General features: G+C 43.0%; 1 protein-coding gene across 3 annotated transcripts in view; it reads right to left on the bottom strand.

Moving 5' to 3' along the window:
• Nucleotides 1-26580, bottom strand: part of kirrel3b (kirre like nephrin family adhesion molecule 3b) — a gene marked incomplete at its 3' end in the record, with an annotated part of 157693 nt that overhangs the window by 58299 nt on the left and 72814 nt on the right. For all 3 annotated transcript variants that reach the window (XM_083984431.1, XM_083984432.1, XM_083984433.1), the window contains exon 2: nt 515-664. In XM_083984431.1, coding sequence (XP_083840557.1) covers nt 515-664 — 150 coding nt within the window. The remainder of the gene's footprint in view (nt 1-514; nt 665-26580) is intronic.

Raw genomic sequence — 26580 nt, 5'->3', positions numbered from 1 at the left:
AATGACAGTGCAGTAGTCACTTTTACTCCAAATTAAACAATTAAGGCAATTACACATGAGGTGCAGTGTAATTAGAGGATGCCAGCCACTCTTCAAAAAGCCATTTAGCAGCCTGAAGCACCAGAGAAAGACCAGTGCCACTATTGATTTCACATTTCATTCAGATTTTTTGTGCTTCTCTGCCAAACACAAAGTGTAAAAGGTTTAAGTCTGCATCTAACACAGTGACATAAATGATTTTTTGATTCTCTTTGGTCATGTTGTGTGATATTATTATTGATGTTTCATGTAACCCTTGTAATGTTGTACTTCTTTTGTAAAACACTATAATGGCACCTCTTTTATCTGTCAGTGGAGTGATTTGGCAGAGGGTAGGATGCTGACATGAGGGGGCTATAGATGACAAACAGCAACCATTTGAATATGACAGTTATATTAGAGAGTATAATTAATAGAGGAAACTGAGGGGGATGGAGAAATGCAGGGTGACAGGGGGATAAATGCTGCTCCTTACCAGCGAGGTCTCTGCCAACTCCCAGTGCCAGGCCATCTTTGATCCACAGGACAACACCATGGTAACCGGGGATTGTGCATGGTAACGTCACGGGCTGGCCTGCCACAACCACCAAGTCCTGTGGCTGCTGGGAAAACATGGCCTCCACCCCTGAAAAAGAACAAACCAAGAAGGGACAGGTTAGCTCCAACCTATTAAAGTCATAACATTATTTTAATGAAATGAAGAAAGGCGAGCATAGGAAACTTCAAGATCAAAGAGGAGAACAAATGGAGTTTTAACAAACACCTGCTTTTAATGTCTCAAGGGTTGAATGAAGAGAAAATGACAGGAAGTGCACCATATGCCCATTTCCACCAATTTCACTCAAACCCTCTTGTCAAAGTCAGACTGAAAGAACCTTTAAAGGGTGATTTACAAATGTGACATATTCTTTGACTATTCATGATATGGAGACAAGATACTGTACATGCATCAGAGGTGTCAGCGCAGCACCAGGACTGAAGCGCATGCAGGCTTAGAGACAGGCGTCACAGCTCAGCATGGTTCATTTATGAAGGATGTCACCGTACAGATGGGCCGGGCCCGTACACACCACAGCAGATAACACGGTCTTGTCTGCCAACACTGCTCTGGTGGCATACATTAACTCCAGCTCACACCCATGTATTCCAACTGTGTAACTGCTATTAGCTGCACTCCTCTACAGCGTGTTCAGGCGGAAAGTGGTGTGCAGTGAACTCCATTAGAGGCTGAGGGTGTGTTAATGGGGAGGGGTACGGTGTAGGGAGGTGGGCGGGGGGCTGGGGGTAGTTTTATGGATCAGAGTGGAGGGTACAGAGTGGTAGTGATGTGTAGTTTGAAACACTGGCAGCCTGCCTATCAACTAAATCCCACACACATACACACACACATGTATGCGCACGCACTGCAGACGTGCATTAATACAGACACTCACGGGCTGATTTGAGAGCACGACTTGCAGCAAAGGTTTAAAAGTGTCGCTTCCTCTCACACGTTTTACTGCGACACTTCAGTTCAGAGTTATTTCTTTGTTCCAAACTTCTGAGTTCATTGTACCTTCTTCTCCAACAACATAATCGTCCTCGTTTCCATGGGATACGTGAAAAACACAGGCATATAAATCGGCCTCAGACCTGCATTTCCTGACATAATCATATAAAAGGTGATACAATAATAACATGCAGGGAATTATAATAATGAGCAGAGGAATATGTTTCCATCTTACAACATCTTTGTACTATTTCGCAGCCATACTGTTGTTCTCTTTATAGTTGTTTTTTTTTTTTTTTTTTTTTACATTCAAAGGAAATTACTAATCCCATTGCAGACAAGGAAATTGATGAGCTTTGTCGTATGATATCAAACCACATCATACTGTAGGAAAGGCTGTTGTCACACAGGAAACTGATTTTAATTTAGTTGAAAAATGCCATTAGAGTCCCTGCAAGTCATTTTTCAGCTTTGAACTGAATTCCAGGTGATGGATAGTTTGTTAACGATAAGCAGAAGTTTCCATATTGATTCGTGCTCTGCATACACTCTCCCCTGTGTCACACACACACACACACGCCTAGCCTATACGCACCCCGCACACACACACAAACGCATGCAGTAATATACAAGTCTGTACGCTGCCTCATTTTAATATACATCTATTACTAAACCAACATAACGCGCCGTACCTGAAAGCATATTGTGTACTGTAATGAGCTTTTCATCATCTTGAGACTCTCGAGATTCTCCCGGGCTGACCAGACCCTTTGTAAATGTGCATGTGCGTATATACTGTGGCTGATGCCGTTAAGGTGAGACTTTATCTCACTGTATGTATTGCCCTTCAACCCTAGACAGCTTTGTTCAGCCCTGACTGTGCTCCCACGTGAGCAGCTTATCTCGCCCGTACTCTGCTACCCAGTCAGCACACAGATGAAGCACGCCAACATATAGACAGCTACCTCCACAGATCTCCTGGCATGTTCTGAAGAAACACAGTGAACGCCAGGGAATCTTGTATCTGCTCAGTCATGACTGATATTATCAAACAGTTCAACCTGTGCTGTAATTGATTTAATGTTGGAGGGATCTCTCTGTTGGCAGCACACAGGCCTGCGTACTTCTCATGCCCCACCTATATCCTTACTCCTGTCCGCCTTCTCTGGTCTCAAGTGTAATCAAGAAAAGGGGGAAAAAAAGAAAAGAAGAATAAGAACTGGAGATTATTTTTCAAAGACAGGTTACCTGTCAGGCCGCTATGCGTTTTTTACCATGAAGATTAGCGCAGTATCGGCTTGATTACAGCGTTCAATTAGGTGGAAAAACATCCTAAGCTGTTTTGTGCGTTTGATGTTGTTGAAATTTGCAGTAGGAGTTCATGCTAATTTTGTGTCACGCTTTGCCCTGGAACTGTTGTAAACAAATATTTGACTTCTCAAAAACAGCCCCTTCAAAAATATTAATTAACTGAATAACACATCTTTCACAGAAAAGTACACACAGAGGCCATTACCTCTACTGTAGCTTCTGCATGACTTTAAGGGGGCTATTTGTACGTTTCCTCTGCCAGGTGTGAGTGGGCGCGTGGGTGGTGGTGACTGTCGCTTGACAAGAACTTTAGCCGTCACGGTTTTTTACAAGACATGAGGCTGTATTACGCCCTCTGGGCAGTGTTACATCTCCATGGCAGGTTGGAAGCCATGGTGACTTGCTAGAGGAATGTGTTTGGGCTCAGTTAGCACGCTGACCTCAGTTGAGGAATCAGCCTGATAGAGACAAGTGTGAACGGCTTTTGACTAGTGGTGCTGAACTCAACATTGTTTCTTCTACAGTGGTAAGTGAAGAGCTGCTAATGTTGGCTATGAAGCAGCAGTAGAACTTAGAAGTAACATTAATCATATGACAAATAACACTGCTGAGTTGCATCCAACATTTTTCTATCTTGGTTGTTATAGAAGTGTAACAGTGAACTGCAAACCCTTTAAAAAAAACGTTGTTGCTAAATCTAAGGGTGGAGAGTAATCACTACAGTACCTGCCAATCAGAGCTCTGATTGGCCTCAAACAAGGTGGCTTCTGCCCCTCTTGAACTGGAGCAACTCTGTACAACTCTGTGTAATATTGGGCATGTCGTTTCTGTCTGCTCTATATTGATTGATTCCCTCAAATAGTTATTAAAATACAGCGGTGAAAGAAAGAATCAAAGTGGTAGCTGACACCAGCTTGTACTTGTCACTTGAGCAGTTAAAACGTGACCCCTTCATTCAATTCAAAGCCTAGATGAGTCTTGCAACAAATGTGCCTTCGTAGTGGTACAGAAATGGAGGTGAAACATTTGGGAGGGCTGGGGCTTACATCAAGGTGGATCTACACGGAATAAATCTTTGTCAGATCTGGCAGATTTATCCTTCACTGGGCATCACAGTGCTGGCAAAAAACAAAAAAACAAACACCAACACAAGCACCTCCCTAATGTACCTCTTTTTTATTCTCTGGCTGGCATGACACACACTTATTCATGAAATTTTTTTCCACAACTAAGATGCCCAATTAACAATTAAGCACCTCATTTTGCAGACTCTATCAGGACGGGAGGAGGGTGATTGTGCTCAGGTGCCCGCAGAGCTAGAGATCCATGTTAATAACGCTTTATTAAGCTTCCTAATGGGGTTTACTAGAGAGCTTGGTTGGAAAAATAATAAATAATATAATGAAAAAATACTGTCTAGACATGCCAATTTGCTGTGAGATAAATGGGCTTTGACTTCAGGGGTTAGGCTCTGTAAATGTGTGGGCACACAGAGCAGAAACAGACACCTTTTGTCTGTCGCTAGAGACAACAGACAGCCCCATGGGTTTTCTCACTCAGCAACCGCCAAACCTGCACTATGAATAGAACTTCAAAAAAGAAGACGAAGAAGAAAAAAACTTATCTACTTAGTTTGTTTTCACATACCGTCGGGAAAGATTAGTGACAATGATAGAGAAATGTTTTACTTCAGCTCTTTGGATTTGCTAAATCGAGCATTATGTTTTTTGCTCAAATCTTTCATAAGAGCTTATCCACCTATTATCCAACAGCAGCCACCTTTTCTTAAAGACACACTGCAGATCCTGGTGATGCATTCCCACACTTAACAAGGAGGGTGTTAGATGGAGAAAATACAAGTGTAGCCCATTTTTCTATCTTTATCTTCCTATGCCTACCCCCATCCAATTATGATGTGCAAAGAAAACAGCATCTCAGCAATGGTCATAGTGAAGAAAAGGATTAGAAGGAATTCTTCAAACATATCACAGTGACTGCATTCCTCAGCACAAGGTTAGAATACCTTCCTGGTATGCCTGGCCGTGCACACTTTCATGACATGTCAATCATCATGAATTAAATCTGTCAACAACACTTGAGTTATTACCGACAATAGAGAGGAAGAAATTGACAGGAAAAACATGAGAAACACATTATCTGCATTTCTGTATCATCCACAGCTTTATTCAACTTTCATATATTCAGGTATATGTAAGTAAATCACAAGGCTAAATCCTATTGCATGTTTGATTGTGGTCTGAAGTACAGTAATATATATACTGTGAGTCATTCTGACAAATATTGTCCTCAGTGTGTGAAAATGACATGATGCCACAGAAAAAGGTTTACATATTGGGAAGTAACAAGCATCAATGACAAGACCTCATATACTTTGCATATAGGATTCATTGTCGGTCTGCTCTGGGTGGTACTGTACCTTATATTCACTACAATGATGGGAATTTAGATGCTCAAATTCAAGGTCCCATAATCCATGTTGCTTTAACCAACATTTTAACACTGTGACATGGAATGCTGCACTATTTCTGAAAGCAGAAAGTATTTCTGTTACATGGCTGTCTTCATTAATATAAAAATCTAATCCCTAAGATGCAGCTGGTAATGTTACAACAGTTACCAATACTGAATATTTCATGAAGCTCCATCAAACCCATTAGAGGAGGCACATATCACAATCAATCTGTCTTTCGCATCAAAATGTCCATGCTCTTTATGCCTGCCTGTCCTCTTGTAAAACAAACACCGTACACACACACACACACACTAATGATACGCCTTGGCCGATTCTGCAGAATTTTGACTGTGACTGTGATCCATGTTGGATTTGATTGAATGCCCTGCATTCAGAAAGGTGAGGGCCAGAGATCTTTGATAAGGGCTGCCCAGTTGTTTGAAATAGTGGTAAAAAAAATGCAGGTAGTTAAAAGCTGCGCACAGAGCCATATTCATAATGTGGACTGGTGCGTTGCATTCCCTAATGTTGTCATTTCACTTCAGATAATTTGTTTACCATTGGAAGGATTCTGCATTTCCACACACTCCAGCACTATTTTCCCCCTCAGTGCTAACTGCCCCCAATTTCATCGCTCTTTGCCAATCGGGCCTGGAAATTACCGTTACTGACACACATCCAGCCCACTTCAGAGAAATAATCAGTATGCTGTCTGTGCGGCATGTGGCCACACAGCACCAAAGCTTAGCCCAGGATCATTATCAAAAACTATTACCCCTCTGTCCTGCCCATTTCATACCAGCAATTTAAATTCACAAGGGGGGCTCCAGAATATGGTGAAGTTGGGGAGTTTGTCATATCTGTTCTGGTTTGGTAGCCAATGAAAATGCTTTGTGCTGTTTAGCACATCGCTAGTGGTGGTTCAGCCGTGTTAAAACTGCCACTACTAGAGACAGAAACAGGTGGAGGGCGATGAGGGGTGGAGTATTATTTTTATCTGCTTCTAGTCCATTGGTAGCGCTGCCATAGGGGAAAGACACTTAGAGAACTTAGAGACTAAATCAAGTTATTTTAATAGATTCTATTGCAATGAAGACCAGGACTTAAGTCAAATGGAAAAATATCATCCACTCTCCCTGCAGGAGCCTCTATTGGGCTATTTGTTTAAAGCACAAAGAGGAGATGCACGCAACAGGAAACAAATGGATAGAATATCTGAGCTTATGATGACTTTCTTTTTTCTATATTCTTTCTCTGGCTCTGTAAGTTGTTACTTAACACTTGTAAAGGGACTCCAGTGGTGTCTTTATTTCCAGCCTGTAGTTCAAAACTAAACAGAAATCACTTGCAATATGGATTGGTCTCTCTAGCTCTTTTATCTCTCCAGCACTGAAGCATGCCTACTGCAATCCACACCCTCCCCCATCGCTTCACCAGATCTCCCACTCCTTTGACATGCCATTCTCGTCCTTCATCAACAGCCACTGATTAGTCATCAGCCCCACAACTCATGCATGCATACTCTCAGTCTCACTGTAGGTCTAATGTCCATGATTTGTGCACTTTAATTATCTGCAGCACAATCATTAATTTGACACTGTCAGTGAAGCATGCTGCTGCGAGGTTCATCAATCCGTTTGGACGATAGAAACTACAAAAGGGTGACTTCCCTCTTGCCTGTGGTTACATGACTCCCATTTATGTTTGTGAAAGCTAGCTTCAGATTGGTGATAAATGATGATAAAAAAACACTTGGACAGATTTGAAATAAGGAAGCATGTCCAATTTCAGAAGTGTTAAACCGCATTACTGCAAATGTGTGACAGAAACTTGGCAGGGAAACAGCAAACTAATTACCAGTCATAACCACCGAGAGTCATGCTTCAAACAGCTATGTTTTATAATCTCATTTATTTATAATATAAATTCAGAAGTAAAGGGTCACAACACAAGTCTCCCAATAATACTGATTGGCTGGGATTGATTTACTACATGGAAAGGTTTAATAGGCAATTAGAGCATAATTTTGTTTTTTAGGTTCAGTACTTTGAACTTATTAAATCATAATATGGCATTTTTCTAATATCACATGTTTATGTACATAATAAATGGAGATGAATGGCAAAGCCAGTGCACTACACATAAACACAGCACAAGACAGACTATGTCATAGCACACTAATCTCAGCGTTAAGTCTGAGGGCAAAGCAGGCACCAACTCTGATTGAAAATCAGGCTTTTTCCCGCCTCTGTCGACTTTCGTGCAACATCCAGTTCTCTACGAAACTCTGACGGCTGTCTTCACGGACCGAGAAGCATTGCACTCTGTGGATTTCTGTCATTTGCACCTGCAGTTGCGGCAATATGCTGATGTGGTGGCGCTGTTATCATAATCAGCACAGTGCAACGGGAACAGTGCTGCCAAAACTGCCAAATAAGAAGAAAGGAGCCACAATTGTCTTCTAGCACTTTCCTCCAAAGAGTGTCAGTGTTTTTTCCTCACAGCAGGATTGTGTCAGGCAGCAGTGTCGTGATTTCATGGTGAATATGGTTCCTTCTCTGACAAAACACGTGCAAATTTCTTCTAAAGGTTTCTCAGATTAATGTCACATCCCTTGAGAATAATGCTCTGAGCAAAGTAATCCAGTGGAGACATTATCTGGATATTACAGTTCAAAAGTTGTAGTTCGTGTTGTGATGAGATGCAGTACATTTGTCAGGTCTCAAAGTTGGTCATAACCACAGGAAGTAAAGGAGACTGGTGATGTTTATGACCCTTAATGGCTGAACACATGTACCTTACTCAGATGGCATCCTGCCTTTAACAAAAGCATTGTCTCCACACAAACTGCAGACTGTGCACCTTAAAATGTCATTAGATTACAATATCATCAGGCTGAGCGATAAATCGATTTGGGGATTTTGTGTTAATGAAAATTGAGTTTCTCTTTAACATCCACCACCGACGTTCCCCGCTGGGTTCCCGTAGTTAAGAGTTGTTTTCTTGTCGATATTATAAAACACATGGGCACACGCTGCTACAGCTGTGAAACGCCACATCCATTATGCTCTGGCTCATCGGTGGTCCGATGGCGGTTGGACCTTTCAGTGTTGAACTCTTTTTATACAAAGTGCAGCCAAACACCACGCTAAAGAGAGAGGAACAGCAGAGCGCTCCTCTGACAGCTCGTCTGTGTGAGCTGCAGGTGAGCCGGCTGGAGAGCGCAGCGCCATTCTTACGCACACACAGATGTACTACATGTAAGTTTGGCGTCTGACCTTCTTTCATAACTCTTTCAACAACTAAAGGTTGCAAATCTGCTTTGTGGTATGCATTGTGCATTGCATTCTGTCACTGTCAGTTTGAAACTAGAGACATTTTCACAGTAGATTACAATCATACAATTCATTTTGACTAGTTGTTTATGAATGCACTCCCAGAAGAAAACAAAACAAAGTTAAAGTTAAAAAAAAGTATGTGCAGACTGATTTTTAGTAGGGGAGGAAAACATCGATTTAAATCGTGAATCGGATTTGTTGCAAAAAGAATCTGATATATTTTTTCAAGGCCATATTGCCCAGTTCATTATTATTGTAATAGTCCACCTTATTGAAATACATTTGAAACCCCATGAGTATTACAACATGCATGAAAAGAAAAAAATGGGTCTACAGTACATACACCTTCTTAGACCTTATTATCTTCTTAGAAATGTGAGTAATTCTGACAGAAATTGCCCATAGTGTGCTCTGAAAAGTGAAAATGACATTACATGGCCCACGAACAAACATATACTTCCTGAGAATGAATAACAAAGCCTCAAATACTTGCCATAGCACTTATTGTATCTGCTGTGGGTGGTACCTGGTATTCACTGTGATAATGGTAATTCAGACACTGGAATTCAAACTTTTCTAACCTGCTTCACCAAGGTTTTAACACAAATTGTAACATGGAATGACATTCTCAGGGCTTCTGTTACATGGCCTTCTTCATTAATAAAAAGGCAAGCTTACTTGTATAGCACCATTCAGACACAAGGAAATTGAAAGTGCTTTACAAAGGGATGGAAATACATTAAAATTATACATTAAGAAGACATTAAAATGGAATTGGAAAGTCAATAAAAACAGAAAAAGAAAAACAAAGTATCCCTGAGATTCAGCTGGAGATGTTACTGTGATGTTTGGTGAAGATAGTTACAGATAATGAGTATTTTATAACGTTCTATCAAGGCTATTTGAGGAGGCATGTATTACTGTCAATCTGTCGTCCTCATCACAATGTTCAAATCCTTTATTCCTGCCTTTCCACTTGTAAAACAAACACTGTATCCAGACTGATAATACATGGAGCCTATCTGTGTTGTGATGCCTGCCATTATGAGTAAAATTTGTCTGTGGGAATGCAAATTCATGAGGCAGGGAAGATAAACATCAGTGCTGCCGGAAGACGTTGTATTTATGCCCTCTCTCACACTGTGCATTAGTGGAGCATGACAGTTGCCAAGGCACAATCAAGACGGATCACCTCCGATGATGACTTCTAAAAATTACAAATGGCAACAGCAGGAAGGCCTTGCAGGCACTCGCTTTATCATCAGCTACACGGGCCAGAAGAAGTGAGATTTCATGGACATCAGAAACCGGAGTAACAGGGGCCACAAACGGTTTATTAAATCTCTCTAGGCTGCATCTTTTCTGCCAATGTGCATACAGTTGGATCCACGGGTCATCAAAGTATCATGAGCCATGGAATGGATTTTTACCGCCTTCCAAAATCCAGCGCAGAAAACAAACAAATCTGTTTGAACATCTCCAATAAAGGATAAAAGGAGCTGGTGCTTTAATGAAGTGTAAAGGTCTTCAAGGTTGTCAGCCTCTGAGCAGTCCAAGTGGTGTGAAATAGAACAATACACACAAAGTAGTCTACTTACTGGACGTATCTGTGCTTTGTTCTCTTAACACAAGACCTAGTCTGACCACTGATTGTAATTACTGTTATAAAGCTGCAACGCCTGTGGGCTGGTTTCCAAGGTAACTACAGTTCAAAGAGAACGGTTCAAATATTCTAGTTAGCATAAATGCGACCGAACAGCACATAACCCTCCTCCCCTGGCTGGTATTGATTAAAAAAGTGCGGGGAAATGGAGCGACTCACTTTGCAAACCGGACTACTTTTTTAGCGTATACTTTTGCATAATGGGAAGCAGGGACATAAAAGAGATGCAAATGAGCGAGGGAGATGGAGAAGAGATGGAGTTTGGGAGTTCAGATGGGGCCTGATTGAATAGGAAGGGGCCCTTCTGTTTCTCCACTCCATCAGTGCGCCCTTTCTTTGTCACCTTTCACCACTTCATCGCCTCCTCAGCGCTCCCTGACGCAGGTGTATCCGTGTGAATATGACTATTTGTTTTCAGAGCACAAAGCCGGCCTTGTTGTTGTCTCGTTGCGGACACGTGAGCGCTCGAGTGTTTGCTAAGTGTAGATGTAAAGACGTCAAGACGAGATGACAGGAAGATTTGCAAAGGGGAGATGTTTGTGCAGGGGGGAGACTTTGAAGGGTGTTCAAAGTGAGGCTACATTGGGATTGATCATGTTCATTAAGGAATGATGAGCATTTGAAACAGACTCAGGTGGCTGATTTGATGGATGCGGTGTAGAGAGGGCCTTAGTCCAATAGGGCATATCATATATTTTGAGGGAGAGGCCCATTTTTCTATTACATGACATGTCACAGGCACAGAAAGCCACATTAAGCTGCCTTTTGTCCAGCAATAACTCATATTTTGTAGGGCTGACAAGATAAAAGTGTACCTTGACTTTCAAGACTTGGAGCATTTTTTTTTTATCTTTAAGTGAGATTAAATCAAGAGATATATCAGAGTCCTTGGACAATAAAGCTAAAAGGGATGTATCTGAGTGTCGAGACACTTTAAGAAAGGTGTCCACCTCATATATGAGTTTTAATAAAAGAGAAGTTTCTTACAAGTTGTCATGTTTTTTTTTTAAAGTGTGGAGGAGTTTACGTAATTCATATTTGTTGCTATCCTGGATAAAAATCTAGCTTAAGCATTTGGATAATAACACATGAATTATTCATTGTTAATGAACACATTCTCTCTGCGTGACCTTATTTCAACAACTTTACTGTTAATAAACATAATGCATTGTTTTATGGCCGTATCTAGCCTACTTCTTCTACAGCGCCCATGAAAAAGGTGAACAAATGCCTGACAGGTGGGGATGGTGGGTTGGTGGGTGGGTGGATGCTCCATAAATAAGCCACACTCTCAAAAACTATTTTGTCCGAGAAGAGAGGTTCTTACAGTGCAACAGTGAAGGCGCTTTGAGCTGTTTACTGTTCTCAAGATCCCACTGAAATGCACATCATGTCTGTCAAAGCTTCCTCTTGCAAAGCAAAGTTGGATTTTTTTTTCCTCCACTGACTCTTATTCACTGTAAGCTCCAGAGCACAGCCATCGACATTCTGTTCTTCATGAGGAAATATTCGGCTACATAAAGACAGCGTGTTAAGTCTGTGTCATCGCTGGCAGGGTGAGCTAAGAGACTATGTGGTATCTGAGATCTGGGGGAAAACTGGGAGCTCAGCGGGCTTCCTTTTATTTTCTATAGCCACAGACAAATATATAAACCTCCACTGATTAAGAATGTCATAATTATCTGCAAGGAGAAATGTTACAATAATAGCCTCCAGTGGCTTCAATCTCAGTCAAATTCCATGATAATGATATGAAAACATGAATGTGACAGTGGTGGAAAGTCACACAGTGTTCAATGGTAACTGAATGTTGTTTTAACAATCTCTGAGCAGAAATTGAAATGGTCTTCTGGAAATAGGAATGTGGCCTCATTAAAAGAGATGCCCTCACTGAGCTTTCTCTGACTCATAAAATCCCCATTCGACACCCTCAAGACAGCGGAGACATCCATTTTCCTCTCATCGTCGTCAACTATTTGCTTCCCTTGGAGACGGCCTCATCTCATTCTTCTTTGCCGGCTGCTGTGACATTGAAAGAGACCCCTAATCAAAACATTTGTCTTTCTTTCAGCCTGCGCTCAGACCGGTGAATGAGAGCTGACACCAGAGGGAGACGTATTTGTCCCAATCAGGGCCTCATCTCTGTGTCACCACTGGGCGAGTGTTTCATCTCGACAGGGCACTGATGAATCCGCCACTTAGCCTTGATTTGGAAGGGCGGCTTGCCACAGCCAAAATGCCAGGTTAAATCACCACGTCAGCAGCTCAGCCATGGCCATTACTGCCAACGCCGGCAGTGTGCCTTTACTATAAATGATCATAAATGTTGCAATAATGATCCCTGCATTGTCTATTGTCAAGTCAGCTGTAATTACAATTCTGTGCTGCACTAGAATTGGAAATTATATATACTATATATTCATATTTGTGTGTCTCTGTTAAGTGTTATATGAGTGCCAATTATCTTCTAAGGTAGTGTGATCTTTCAACTTGTTTTATTTTGTAAAACGGGGTCAATGTGGAGCTCCAGAGTCTGAGCCTTTGTCAGCACAGAGTGAGAGGAGCAGCAGCTGTGCTACCACACTTATTCAGGCGCTTAACAAATCTGTCACAATGAAATAAAATAAAATATAAAATGTGTCACAAATGCCAGAGCACCACTTAAAATGCCTTCAAGAGATCCAGCTCAAATAACGGCCACTGATCTTTTGTGTTATTTTCAAAGGGGGGTATTTCAAAGGCAGGGATCTTAACATCCATATTTTTACGCATATGAACCATGGAAAGGAGCCAGAGGCATATTTTTAGGTCTGTCCCATTATCAAGAACATGATATCTCAGGAAGTAATGCCTTGAGGGAATTCCTTCAAGTTTTTGGTACAAATATGTGCTTGGACTCAAGGATGAAGTGATTAGATTTTGGTGGTCAGTGGTCAAAAGCCGAAGTCACAATAACCTCACAGGACACGTTTTTCGCCTCCTGAACACAATATCTGGGGAACGTCTCAAGGGAATGCCTTTTAAATTTGGCACAAACATCCTCGTGGGCTCAAAGATGATCAGATCAGAATTTGATGTCAAAGGTCAGAGGTGGCTGAGTTATTCAGCCCTGTAGCTGAGGAACAGAAAGGACATCCAGACCATATTTCCTGAAATGTTACCGGTTGACAAGCATACACCCAACCACATGCAGCAATATTGTAGAGTCTATACATGTTTCCCTTACTCAATTTCCAAAGCAGCTCTATAGACAGTAATCCATTAAGTGTCGCCACCCTCTGCCCAGTAACAAGGCTTTAATAACGGCCTCTGTTGTTCCATTAGAGCGTATTTAACTTAACCCCCTGTCTGGTTAGCAGGTTGTAAGTTGTCAGCAGCTCTACACATAAACACAGGTGATGAGGATGAGTGTAATACACTTTGGATTTATTCAAATGCATGTCCATCGCTGCAAGCGCTATCTGCTACATTAGTGGAAAAAGCTTTTTGGAAAAATGGAAAAAAAAAAAATGTGTGTGTGTCTGTAGAGGAGAGAGATGAGAGTCAGGCTCCTGCAAGCTACAGTACCTGTCAGACAGAGGGGAATGTTGTTACAAGACAAGGGAGGAGAGGAGGCTTTATCAAGGTGTCCAGGATACTACTGACATGAGATAAGAGGCCTGAGTCGGAACTACATTATGCCACACCTTCACTAAGAGGACTCTGTCAAGACAGGAGTAAAGAGATCCATTTCAGTGTGGGAGCCACCATAATACTTGACTGCAAAAAGCCATTACCCTTCAAGTATACACTCTACCTTTAAGTGCATATAAGGCAATAAGCAGACACTCTATCCTGTAATTTCATTTGGATTACCAAAGCTTTTCTTTGAAATCTGCCCTTAAATGGACAAAAAAAAAAAAACATTATTTCCAGAAAGCTGTAGGCAATGTCTTTAAAGTGGTGAAAAAGGGTGGAGAGCTGTGGGGTGTTTGGAGCAGGAGCTTTTATGCAAGGTGTGGTTTACAGTGAGCATACCAGACGAGATAACTGTCTGCTTGTTGCGGCTGGAACTGGAGTTTTAGGAACTCAACTGTGTCCTACAACGTCCTCTACCAGCCGTTGTGGTTCTTCAGCGATACATCACCCGGTCCCAAATGGGACCGCAAAACATCTCCCATTGGACTTGCTTTCACTCTGCCACCTCATACACAACAACCATTTTTTTTAATGAAATTCTCTCAATCAAAGCTTCATTTGCATTTCAAAGTAGCACTTTACAACCATGGCAAGGACATAAAATTACATCTGCCTTCAAATAAATAAATGGGAATTCAAAACGGTGTAAAAAATGATATAAAAGTAAGAGCTGGCAGAAAACTAAGCTTGTCATATTTTATGTCATTTACAGTACATTAGCAAAATGCCATAAAAGTGCACAGCTGTGCGAGATGCAGCAGTCATAGGATTTAGGGGACTTAAGGCAGTAATATAAATGGGAGGGTAATGATAGAAAAAAGGTTTGCCAGAAACTGTGTGGGCAAAAAGCCTAAAAACTAATTGAAAAGGCTCATTTTACTTTTAGCATTTTCTCTCAGGAGTCATGTCACATTCTAAGCAGATTCATATATTTAAAGAGCTGTTTATGAAATTACTTGAAATGGAAATATACACCGCGCTCAAGAGAAAAAAAATGGCAGGTCATTCACCTTAGTCGGTAAACATACACAGTCTGCTCTCAACAGATGGTATACATAAATCCGCAAATCAAAATAGAATATATATTTTCAAAAGCCACAAGGACCTTTGGATAGCAAAAGCAGTGCTGATAAAGAAGTTCAACAGACAGCCTCAGCTTGTAAACTGAAATTCCCTCTGCCTGACTGGTGTCTGTCAAGACTAGGTAGACTGGCCTGACCTGACGGTAACGATCGCTCCTCCTGTTAGCCATTGTTGGCGATTCGGTGAGTGAACACAGAGAGAGTCGTCTTCAGTGGATCACAGGAGTGGTTTGATGCCGAGGCTCAGGTACCTCTCATCTCAGGTTACTGTCTCTCAGCGCTTCTGGCCTCCCCCGGGGCACTTCGCCACATCCAGCTCAGCTACCCAGTTACTAGACTGTGAAGTCTTCTTTTTTTTCGAAGACTACCCCTCTCTTTTTTTCGACACCTCTTGAACTTTCTTTTGCCGACAGCATTGCCTGGGGCCATAATTCAGCTCCCAATAGTGGAAAAGCTCTGAACCCCACACTCCTCCCACCGCTACCTCCAACCCCCACCCCTTTCCCAAAACACCCACCCACCTATTCACCAAGCAGCCCCAGTCTTCTCTAATCTGATACCAGCTTTGCTATTCACAATTTCCATTTTCAGTGCACACAAAGAAATGCAGTCGTACCAAAAAAAAAAAAAAAGGAACAATCAACAAGGCAGCCTCATAACGTTGGCTCTATCGCACTTTTACCTCAGCTGGAGGTCGATTTTACACCAGGGCGCTCCCACCATGAAGTGTTTACAAAGAAAGCTGAGCTCTTGGAGAGTAGAGGTCAGACATAATTCACATGTTTAAAAGACCTGTAGAGTTCCCTTAGTTATTCCACTGGCTCGGCTAGAGATGACCAGGTGTGTCACTGAATACCCTTCATAATTTGTATCTCATTCACTTAAAAAAAAAAAAAAAAGTCTTGTTTTTGACAAATGAAGCTCTACTACTGTAGGTGTGTGTGTGTGAGAGAGAAAGGGAAAGAAGACTGAATGAACACTACAGGTTTTAGAGTGGGTAAACCTCCTGAGCAGCCTTTGCCTTAATGAGAGCTCAATGGGAAATGTGGACGGTTTTACGGCCGGAATGCCAGGCGTGAAAAGCAGACATAAAAACTGTGCCATCGACTGTCGAGTTCCTCTCCAGAGATTAGCGATACCTCATTATATCAAAAACGATCTTTCATTTAAACCTGTTCATGATCCAGGGTCGGTCCTCATCACATCTCCACTTACTGTGTGTGTGGCTACTGGGTTGTGAAGGCAAATCTTAAACCACTCTAAGTGGTGATGACATGGGTTCTAAACCAATTAGAGAGTCTCTCAACACGGAGCAGTCATGGTCCTATGCAGTTTATACTGAGCACTTACAGGCTTTTCTGCACTTGCTTTCTGCCTGGTCCTCTGAACTGCCTCTGTGACTCCAGCACTTGTAGAGTTACCTTTGGCTATTACCCTTGGCTGCCACTGCTGAGGTTGTCGGAGCTTTTGTCCTGTTGCTGGGCCCGTTGCCAGATGCAAGCTGGAAAAATTCTGCAAGGCTCTCACAGAGACACACACAAGCGCATGAACACTATTCAGGTGCACCCGCAAATAAATACACAAACACCTGCATATAAATACGAACGTGCCTGCATAATATAGAAATGGCGTGCTGCTTTTGCACACACTAATGGAGCTAATGTTGCGATACTGAAGGTCAGGTCAGGGGAGATTAGAGTGGCTGCCCCGCGCTGACAGTCTGACCTTTAGTAAGGTAGTCCCCACGGTGTGACTTCTCTCCTGTTGCCTTGCAGCATCTCTGTGCCACTGCCTTACAGGGCTTGCCCAGCCCAGAGACTTGCACTCAGTGTATGCAATCATTCGAAATGTTACCTAAGGTGAGAGCACATTGGGGATATAGACCATTACAGCCGAAGCGAGCTCTGTCACCTTTACATCTCAACGCTACACACAAATACTACTAGAATCTCCATCCTGACATTTCTTGGCCAATCAAAAAGTACCACCGTGGGAGGACAGACTTGTTGGATGGCAGGAATTATAGTCTGTAAAAAAAAAAAATCAAACTACAGTCACGCCTGGAAAGGTACACAAGTACCTCACCTGCTGCTTGAAAAGAGCTAAAAATGGATGGTGCCATGTGAAGGTGAGGCTACATCTCAGTAAGCGAGTTTGTTGCAATCAGCTGGAGTGAGTTGGACTGGCGATGTGACGTGATGCCCTTTGGGATGATAAACATCAGATTCTGTTATGCTACTCCAGGCAGTGCTGGTGTGTGTGTGTGTGTGTGTATGTGTGTGTGGGGGTTTGTTTGTGTCAGTTCTACCCTTCAGGTGTGAATGAAGAGGAGTGGAGCTATGACTCTCCGGCGGTTTTAGACCCTACAGGATGACAACTCTCTCCTGCACCTGGCTGGAGAAGTGCAATTAACATGTCACAACCTGAACCTTCTGTCCTGAGCCTTCTCTGCCTCTCTATCTACGGCTCAACTTTTTCACAGCTTTTCTTCCCCAGACCGTCGCCATATGCACCACACAGATATGTGTCATAACTGTTCCCAATTAAACGAAAAAACCTGTGGTTAACTGCAGGCTGTAAAACGCGCATATACATGGTGTGATATTCGACATAATGCAATACAATATATCCCTAGCCGCAGTTGTCCAAAACCATTTATGTTACTTCTAACGTGAAGCAATTTACCGCTGGATTGAAAATTGCCTCTACCAAAATCTCAGTGAAGTGTTTCGCTGATAGGAAAATGCTTGAGTGCTGTATGCAAGTGAGGAATCTGACCGAAATGAGCAGCATGCATTAACATAGATCCCTTGAAGTGACACCATTATTACCACTTTGTTCTTTTATACCCACATTTAAAGGGCAACTTCGGTTTTTTTCAACCTGGGCCCTGTTTTCATATGTTTTTCTGTATATGTGAGTGATGGATAATATTTTTTTCGAGGTGGCTCCAGTATTGAGCCCGGCAGGCAGCCTGCAGCCCAGCTGACGCTCTTGCATGGGGCAAGTGGCTCCCGTCAATGTTCGCCGTAAACGAGCATTTTTTTCAAACTGACAGGCTCAGATAGTTACAATGAATGTCCGACAACATACTAGAAAGGAGAAATTAACGTATTCAGGGTTTTTTCTGGCCAAAATTTGGGTTGAGGCGGCCGCGGGGATACGTAGGCTATCTCTCCCTCCGGTCAAACGCCCCGTCCTGATCCACATCCACTGCAAAGTAAAGGTGCCGCCAGCTGTAATAGTGTAACACCCGCGCTTTTACAGCCGATTTTAGGATGAAACTCTGAACATAACGTAAACATAAATTACCATGGAGATCTAGTCGGGTTAAACAGCCACCTTTGTAGTAGGCTACAGGAGAGCCCGGCTCGCTACAGTAGCTGCAGCCCTCCGTCTCCTTCTCTCTCTACGCTCTGTGCCGGTGGGGTGTGTTTACACTCAGCACCAGGTTTGACCGGAGCGGAGTCTATGAGCCCCAATGATCCCCGCCCCCGCAGGCACACAAGCAAGCCGTGCAACGGTCTGGCCCGGAGCTGAAATCAAACACACCCCTCCTGCTGCGGTCGAGTTGAACCAGTTGAAAACAGCGCCGCTGAGCTTCCATACCGTAGCCTACATTGAGTTTCAATCAAGATTCCAGCGCGGGGGCTGACAATTTCAGCGAGGCCGTGCCGACCACAGGGTCTGGTATGTTGTCGGACACTCATTGTAACTATCTGGGCCTGTCAGTTTGAAAAAAATGCCTGTTTATACCGCGAACTTTGACGGGAGCCACTTGCCCCATGTAAGAGCGTTAGCTGGGCTGTAGGCTGCCTGCCGGGCTCAATACTGGAGCCACCTCAATAAAAGTATTATCCATCACTCACATATACAGAAAAACATATGAAAACAGTACCCAGGTTGAAAAAAACCGAAGTTGCCCTTTAACCTTGGCTGAAATAGTGTTGAATATGATTAATAAGTTGCAGGTCCTAACCTGTGCACCGGTGTTACCCCATGTTAAAAATACCTTCAAATACATTACTGGGATAGTGCACAACGACTCTCCATTAATTTGCAGGTGCAGTATTTTTTATGAATAATTATCGCCTGTATCCCTGCATCTCGGAGGTAATGAAGTCGTCACGCGGAGAACGAGCGGAGAGAGGGATGAGAGGGCTGGGATGTGCCAGAATAATGGGGGTTGAGGCCAGTGGAAAACAGCTCTGTGGAGAGGATGATAACTTGTGAAAAAGACACTTTCTTAAAAAGAGCTTTATTTATACAACCTCAACTAAGTTCCACTTCAATTGAACATAACCCTGGGTCTATAGAAAGCATTTATGCCCGTGAAAATCCATCCTCTTGACTACCTAGACACACGCTTTTGCAGCATAATAAACGCTGCCCAGAAAAAAAAGGAATATCATTGGCTTATTGCGTGAGAATGCTTTTGAGCTGCCACAGCATGGTTCCATCTGCACCTGTTGGAATGATGTGCCTAATGATGCACCAAATGTCCCTGTGCTGCCAGGACTGAGCCCATTGCATATGTATTCAATGATCAGTATTAATCCTATAAGTTTATGTTTTATACGCATGCATGGAGACACACAGAAATACACGTGGCGTATATACCGTACCTGCGTGTTTGTGTGTGCACAGATTTATACAGTAGTTTGTTGTGTATAGCCGGGCCAGACAGAAACAAACCTTGAGAAGTGGAAATCAGTTGAGTGCACATCTGAATCAGATTAGCACGGGGTGTCCAGGGAACTGCAGCGCAACCGCTGTTGCTGGAAGCCAGCGATTTTGAGAGTAACCAACGCTAACTCAATCAGTATATGATTTTATCTGCAATCTAAAACAGAGCACAGAGAATGGGTACAAAAAACGAACAGAAAGGGTAGATATGAGATTTTACAAAAAGTTATTCAGCAAAGGAAGGACGTATGCTGTACTTCTCCTTTAGCTAATGGCTCTTTGCATTCATTCCCACATTTAGCTCTGCAAGATAGAAATGATTTATTTGCATTTTTCATCTATATGGGACACTATCAAACATTGATGTTGATATCCCTCCAGAAATGTTGATTGAATAGCCTTCTTACCCACAGTATATCTGCCTGCTGCCTCATCTGTGGGCAGCATGCATCAAAACTGGGTCTGACATGATGTGACTTTTCATCTGCGGGCTTCAGAGGCACAAAGATATATATTATGTCCTCGCCCTCTCTTGCTCTCTCTTTCCCCCTCCTCTCTCTCTTCTGTCTGTCTCTATTCGCCCTCTGTCTCCCTCTTTTTCCAAACCTAAAAGTATATAATTTGTCATCTTGAAAAAAAAAGCTGTTCCCCTCTCTGTTGTCATCACGGTTGAATATATATCCGTGATCTTCAGGATCAAGAGGTTTTCAATAAAAAAAGACTCATTATCATCCAGTGACCCTGCAGGTTTCACGCTGCAAAGCTCCTAATGAGCCTTCAGCAAATGGGATGCTTTTTTTTTTCTTGTCTGTGCCAATTGAGCTTTGACCCAGCTAAGGCCCTGCAAATCAAAGACATCTTGAGTCTACTCATTATTTATTTGTGACAGCTCGCAGAGAAACATGATTAAAGTGAGCCAAATGAAATAGAGGGGAGAAGAGAAGAAACAGTGCTGTTGAGATATGTGAACTGATTTTATCAAATGTTTGCTTTGCACTTCAACGCAGCCGAAGGTCAAAGCTGCCAATTACACAGAAAAAAAAAATCAAACAGAGGATGTTTATCATGCTATTTCATATTTACTTACTGTAAGTTCTGCCCAGGACAAGACAACACATTCATTAAGGCATTCTGGCAATTAATAACGCCTCCATGTAGTGTTTGTTTGTGAGATACGGGGAATGACGGATTTCGTGCATGTCTGTGAGGAAGGTGAGAAAAAAAATAGCTAAGCTGTGACTGTGGAACCATCAATCACTGCTAGGTGTGCGCATGACCAAAACCTTTAATATCTCAAAGAGTCACTTTGTCTGGATGTCACCGTGACGTGTCACATTGCTAAAGAACATCCAGAAGGTCGGCTCACTCGACATGCTTCTCATACTCATGATGCTGTGTTTAGGAAAGTCACTCCCTTATCAAAAAGGTTGAACGCGTGAGGGAGTAACAGACGTGTTACGAATGATCAACTCACAAGCAACGATCACTGACCGACCGCTGTATTTCCGTTATGTCAGAGCGAGGACAGTGAGAGTAATTAGGGAAATACCACACCTACTGTAACATCACTCTAGTTAAGGATATTCTCCATTTTGAGAGGCCCCTGAGGAGCGAAATTAATAATACGAAATGCGCAGTGGGGTCAGTGCTTTTGTGTCGCTGGAAGACGGACGCTGACGGTAGATTCTGTGCTATCAAAGCGCTGTCGCTCGAGCATATGTTGGCACAGACAAACATACATGCCAGGAACAATTTAGCCATTAGAAGGAAGCTTTTAGATGTCAAGGCAACACGTCCTGGAGGAAGAGGCGGAACAGGCCTTTGGGGAACTCGGAGTGAGAGAGTGACTGAATCTAGCTTGTCCCCACCAATGTGGAGAGGGCTTAATTAGGGCCCAGGCATTTCATTAAGGCAACCATTACAGTCAGCTCCATTTAGTGCAACGCTGGCATGCCACAGTGGGACATTTGAGCTATCTCACACACACATCCACATGTATGTAACCATGGCATCCAGTGGACCTGAACAATATGCAGGGGGGGAAATTCCTTTCAGTATAATTAATAGGGAATTTTCCCATCCCCCAACCCTGCAGGGGGGAGAATACATATTGTATCCTCCACCCGCTTTCTTTACACTCACAGGGGCCATCCGTCATTTTTGCCTTAATGTGTTTAGTTGCACCACACAAGGACGAGGGATTTTGAATGAAATCATAAAGGACACTTAGATTGCCGTTACATGGAAGAGGGGATCCCATATATCACACCCCAGTGTGTATTCATTTTCAGGAAATGACTTGGGCCTTATGCTGTAATAAATGGCTGATCTCTCCCTCCATCTCTTTGTCTCCACCTCATAACCACATAAAATAGGAAAATGGTAACCGGCAATCATGTTGCAAGTTATTATAATGTTACTGATTGGAGTGCATTTCATACAGAAAATATTCATTTTGAATTCCCTAATCGTAAACAAAACATATTGTGTCCTATTTCAGAAAATTCATAATCCTCACTAAATGCAAGGGAGAAATGGTGTACAATGTGATTCTGCTTAGTGTCAGTTTAAGCCGAGCCATTGACTCGCTTTCCGCCAGCCTGCTTTCCATTCTTTCCAGTCAACTGATCTCTAAACCGTTTGTTAGCCTCTGCATGCAGGGACTGCACAAGTCATCCCATGAAGGGATTGGAAAGATGGGAAGACAGCAAAAGAAGAAGAAGAAGAAAAAAAAAAAAGAAAAGAGAAAGTGAGTGAGTGAGAGAGAGATAAATTCATCTCTGATCTTAAGTGACAATTTGACTTGGTATTTTGCCAGGAGAACACCATACTGATGAAAGAGTGCATAAATAAAGGATGCAGAGAAGATGTCAGCCAGCCACAGAGGAGTGGAAGAGACAGAGAGGGAGAGAGAGGGGAGGAGAGACAGAGAGGAGGAGTGAACCATTTGGACACCTCTGGCTAGATTCCCTTGCCCATTACAGAGTCTGGATCTGACTTCACATGCCATTAGAGGCAGTGTAAATCAGCAATTAGGTTCACAAATGAAGAAATGTCAGCTATTACCTGGTGCACAACAGGCCCACAGACTTTGCCATAGAGCATTTCAACACAGCCAGGATCCCTCATCTAACCCAGTCAGCACCCATCTCACACACACACACACACACACACACACACACACACACACACACACACACACACACACACACACACACACACACCATGTTCAACATACACAAACAGACCACTCACAGTTCAACTGAGCAGTTCCTGACTGGTTTTGGTGAGAGGACGCCACAGAGCTGCGTGGCTCAATTAGACATGTTGTTGTAGTTTACAGTATGTACGACAACTGTTCCCTGTGGAACTGTCACCACCTCCTCTCTCTTCTGAGGTCCTCAAACAGCTCAAACAGATAAAACGAGAAGCGAGAATAAAGGGAGAGTGGGGCTCAGAAGGACAAAGGAAAAATAGATACACCACTAATGTACAGTAAAGGCAAACTATAAGATCTCTGATGGATTTGATGAAAGAAAATTACTGACTCACATGGGAGGTATGAAAATGTCCGCTACCCACAGGGAGTATTTTTATTCCTCGCTTACTTATTTTTCGCTTGAAAACAACTCTACATTCAAAGGAGAAAAAAAAAAAAAAATCTCTCCCCATATTTCTTCTTCTTCAGTCCATCTACGCAGGTAATGCTTTTAACCTTGTGGCCATAAATCCAGGGAACCACCCAAACATCTATTTTCTACCTGCTTATTGCCACTGAAGGTCACAGGGAGGTAAAGCCCATCCCAGCATGCATTACTGGAGGTAAAAGGCGAGGGAATCACTCCGGATCGCGTGTCAGTCTGAAGGGCTAAAACGTAAACTAACAAATGTGCACAACAATTTAAAGTTTCCAGTTGATCTGACCCTATGAGTCTGGACTGCTGGAGAGAAAAGCCTGCACACTCAAGGGGAACAGCATCGAGGCAAAACTTCCTGTAAATCCAGCTCTCCTCAACTGCGCTGCCTCTCTGTGGCCTAATATAGCAATAGTGCTGCTCATTAAGTTCATTTTCAAAAGTCCAGCCCTTTTGCTGCAGTTAAGAGCAGACTCGTTTTTACCACTTTACTGCAACACAGCCACCGCCACCTCCCTGCATGTGTGCATTTACAGTAGGTATGGTTTTCTATCAAGGCCAAGCTGAATATTGAAAGACCTTTAAAGTGGAGGGACACAACAGAGAAGGGAAGAAAAAAATTGCAGTGTTAAAAAAAGCAGGCCACTTTGCAGCACTGTCGACAGAGTTGTCCTAATTATGCAGCCACCCAAACAGAGGCCTCTCTAATCCGCAGGCACTCTGGCCTGTCAGATTTCCTGCGAAGATCAAGAACACACACACACACACACATACACAAACCAACACTCCATGCAGCAAAATATTTCTGCACACTCACCTCGCGCCCAGAGCCAGCTAAGGCATAACTTTACAGTGTTGGAGGAAATTTACACAACTGTGATACGATCAAACATGAACACGCAGTGCCCTAGATTTACTCCGTGTCCAAGTGTCGGCTTGCCAGTGTGAAGGATAGGGTGCTGTGACCTAGGGAGATGGAAGCGTTAGACTTCATCTTGGAGCACTACCCTCCAGGGATGTGCTTACTCTAATGCAAGTTATTAAAGCCAACAGCTGCGTTCGCCATGGGGGACCTTTTGTGCGAGTGTGCGCTCCACATGTTTGGGTGTGAATTGCGTGGAAATGTACAGCGATGACATAAGAATTCAGCGTTGATATGGGCAGCTATTGCATGCAACTTGGAGCATTCTTGATTTTTTTTTTTTTTTGTGACCTCTGTCTGTTTTTGCTGCTTTTGCCGTCGCTTTGTAAAGCAGCCCGCAGCCTCCTTGATGATTTGCTTGGTAATTAGATATATTCCCAGAGTTCCGTGCTAGCGCTAAATGTCATTATACACCTCATATAGCTTCTTCCTCTGAGCCCAGTAACTCGTTATAATGAACATGTTGCACTGCAACTCCCAACACCTACAGTGCCCACCTATTCCCACACATGGCACACATGTCTCCTCTTCCCGTGACAGCACCTGACGTTCAGAGTGTATGGTATAGTGTCATGCCAGGTGCTGTATGGAAAAATGATAGTGACACCAGCTCACTCCTATGGTGACAGCAGATCAGTCTGCAGCTGTCTCACACGGGAAATTGTTCGTGCAGTGAATGTTAAACACTATCCTTAAAATAGTGCTGCTTTATTGGCTTGAGTTGACCCACTGGCACAAGGGCACAGCCAGTAAACAGGAGGGGTGAGAAAAATAAATTAAGTCAGAGTTATTCATGATAAATTAAATTTTCCTCAGCACTTTGGAGAGCCTCCAGTATGAAGGAGAGAAATTGTGCCATATTTTTTTTTTTTTTTTTTGGCCCCTCATAATATTCTGTGTTTGTGTGTTGCGTGCTGTCTTGTTCCTGTTAAGTGTGTAAAAGTGTGAGGGAGGCAAGTCTGAGGGAAAATGAATCGCTTGTTGTCTCCCCCTGACATTGCAGATGCTTCCCATTTAGGTAACAGAAAGCTGGAAGGGCTTGAAGATGCTGGAGATACTTGGAAGGATGAGGGCGGACAACAACCATGCTGCTGAAGGCAGCAGCTCCCTGCACGGAGATGCGTTTTTCAGGCCAAGCCTGGCAGCAAGTTTACACTGCAGCCCCCAAATGCATGACAGGCGTGGCATACAAAAAAAGCCAGCACCATCTCCCAGATGGAATAGGAGGAGATGCCTTATGAGTCCCGCTCTGAAAGGCGTGGAATGATTTCCCAAAAATAAAACCGCCCATCTAAGCAGAGTCTATATTCTTGCTGCGTCTTTCTTTCCCTCTCTCTCTCCCTCACACACGCACACACACACAAACTCAAACTCAGCTGAGTAAGCACAGATGCCTGAATGACTTTTTACCTTTGCCCAACTTCTTTCTTCCCTTGCCAGATGCTGTTTGTCTTCGACCCTCTTGCTTATACTATCTGAGGCCATCTGAGCAAATCTGCGCAGGATTGTGTGCTGCCGGCTTTAGAGCGGTGTGTGGGAAGGATTAATGTGATAGAGCCTCCCAAACGTGCCACAAAACCATCATCTTTAGCCCTGGCAGCAAGAAACGCACACAAAGGGGGTTAGTAAGATGAGCTAACTGGCTGGCTGCTATCTACCACAAACCCCCTACCACTAAAACAGGGCTTTGTATGCTAATGAAACTCCACAGATAAGCAACGGCAGACAGGAGAAAAATGTGCAAGACATTAAATCATGCCTCTGCTAGCATTAAAGAATAATAATAATGGAGAACATTGAGACGTCGCCGGTTATTGATGTGTCTTTTATGACATGTCTCTATTGAAGAGAGTGTGACACTAATGTCTGCCCTGTGGCAGGAAGAGAAGGAGCATTAGAGACAGCAGCCGCTGTTCATTTATTTGCATAAGAAAAGAAGAAAAAAGAATGCTGTGTCAAAAAACATATACAGTAATAATTTCAAAATCCAATTTAGCCTCTCGATGAGACTTAGAAAGTATATATCAACAATAAAACCAGCATTTACACACGATTCAAGGTTATCATTTTACTTTTTTATAGATGTCGGTGCAAATGGTTTTGGAGAGCGGGAGAGATGAAATGCTTATTAGGCTGGCAGCGGGGAGGGGAGAGCTTATATTGCAGCAGTTTCTCTTCGGCACACTTGTGGCCTGATTGTAGCAGAGTTTAATTTGACGAGACCCGTGCCCCAGGTGCCACCCTGTGACAGTCGGGCTCAGATG

The sequence above is a fragment of the Trachurus trachurus genome, assembly GCF_905171665.1.
Source record: "Trachurus trachurus genome assembly, chromosome: 13".
NCBI classification, from domain to species: Eukaryota; Metazoa; Chordata; class Actinopteri; order Carangiformes; family Carangidae; genus Trachurus; species Trachurus trachurus.
The sequence above is the reverse complement of the archived record's forward strand: the minus strand, read 5'-3'. Positions and strand labels throughout refer to the sequence as shown.